This window comes from Alligator sinensis, unplaced genomic scaffold (assembly GCF_000455745.1).
Source record: "Alligator sinensis unplaced genomic scaffold, ASM45574v1 scaffold1244_1, whole genome shotgun sequence".
NCBI classification, from domain to species: domain Eukaryota; kingdom Metazoa; phylum Chordata; order Crocodylia; family Alligatoridae; genus Alligator; species Alligator sinensis.
The window spans coordinates 234,060-235,039 of NW_005842591.1; the positions used below are offsets into that span (position 1 = coordinate 234,060).

The window sequence follows — 980 nt, forward strand, 5'->3', positions numbered from 1 at the left end:
GCGCCGCCCAGCCACTGCCTACGGGGAGGGAGCCGTGGCCTGGGCGCGGGGGCTTCTGCCAGCCCGGGCTCGCGGCTGAGCTCTGCCGGCCCCAGGGAAACAACCGCCCGAGGTGCCGGTCCCAGCAGCCCTCCCCGCCCCGTACCTGGTGTGCTCCAGAGACGCCACGTTGTTGACGTCGAACACGATCACGATGGCTGGGAGGGGAGCGAGAGGGGGTGAGAGGGGCACGGGTCCCGGGGCATGCTCGCCCGCGCAGCCCCAGTGCCTCACCTTGCGCGCCGCGGTAGTAGGTGGACGCGATGCACTTGAACCTCTCCTGGCCGGCCGTGTCCCAGCTGGGGGCAGAGGGCAGGGGTCAGCGGGGCTGGGCGCGGGCGCAGGCATGGGCGGGAGGGGGTGCGTACTCACAGCTGCAGGCTGAAGGGGACGCCCAGCACCTCGAAGCGCTCCATCTCGAAGTCCACCCCGATGGTCGCCTTGTAGTTCTTGTCGAACGTGTCCTTGCAGAACCTGGGGCCGGAGCACGGAGGGGCTCAGCTGGACGCCTCCCCGGGGCCAGCCAGGTCGGGACGTCCCGCTGGGCACTAAGGCAGCACCTTGGGAGCCCGAGCCCCAGGCTGCTGCGGGCACCAGCCCCGCATGGGTGGGGGGGAGGCAGCCCGGGTGCTGTCCCGCGTGGCCTCCCGGGGCAAGCAAGCCTCGCGGATACCCCAGAGCCCGCCCGAGGCCGCACGCACCGGTTGATGAGGCAGGTCTTGCCCACCGACAGGTCTCCCACCACGATGATCTTGGAGATCTTGAACCTGCCGGGCAGAGGCGGCACGTCCACCCTCGCTCCTGTCCCGGGCCCTGCCGCGGGGCCCGGCAGCACGGTGCCAGCTCCCTTCCCTCCCCCCAGACCGCGCTGCCCCTGGATCGCAGCCCCGGCGCGGGCCCAGGGCAGCCCCCGGGCAAAACCGTGCAGCAGGCAGAGCCGC

The 980-nt window shown here is 72.6% G+C and overlaps 1 protein-coding gene across 1 annotated transcript in view; it reads right to left on the reverse strand.

Annotated features, from left to right (window-relative positions):
- Positions 1-979, reverse strand: part of RAB34 (RAB34, member RAS oncogene family) — a gene marked incomplete at its 5' end in the record, with an annotated part of 2,184 nt that extends 1,205 nt beyond the window's left edge. Inside the window, 5 exons of the mRNA XM_025214602.1 lie at positions 1-14; positions 146-197; positions 274-338; positions 412-513; positions 741-979. The exon at positions 1-14 is cut by the window's left edge and continues 53 nt beyond it. Of these exons, the coding sequence (XP_025070387.1) occupies positions 1-14; positions 146-197; positions 274-338; positions 412-513; positions 741-979 (472 nt within the window). The remainder of the gene's footprint in view (positions 15-145; positions 198-273; positions 339-411; positions 514-740) is intronic.
- Position 980: the final 1 nt, after the last annotated feature.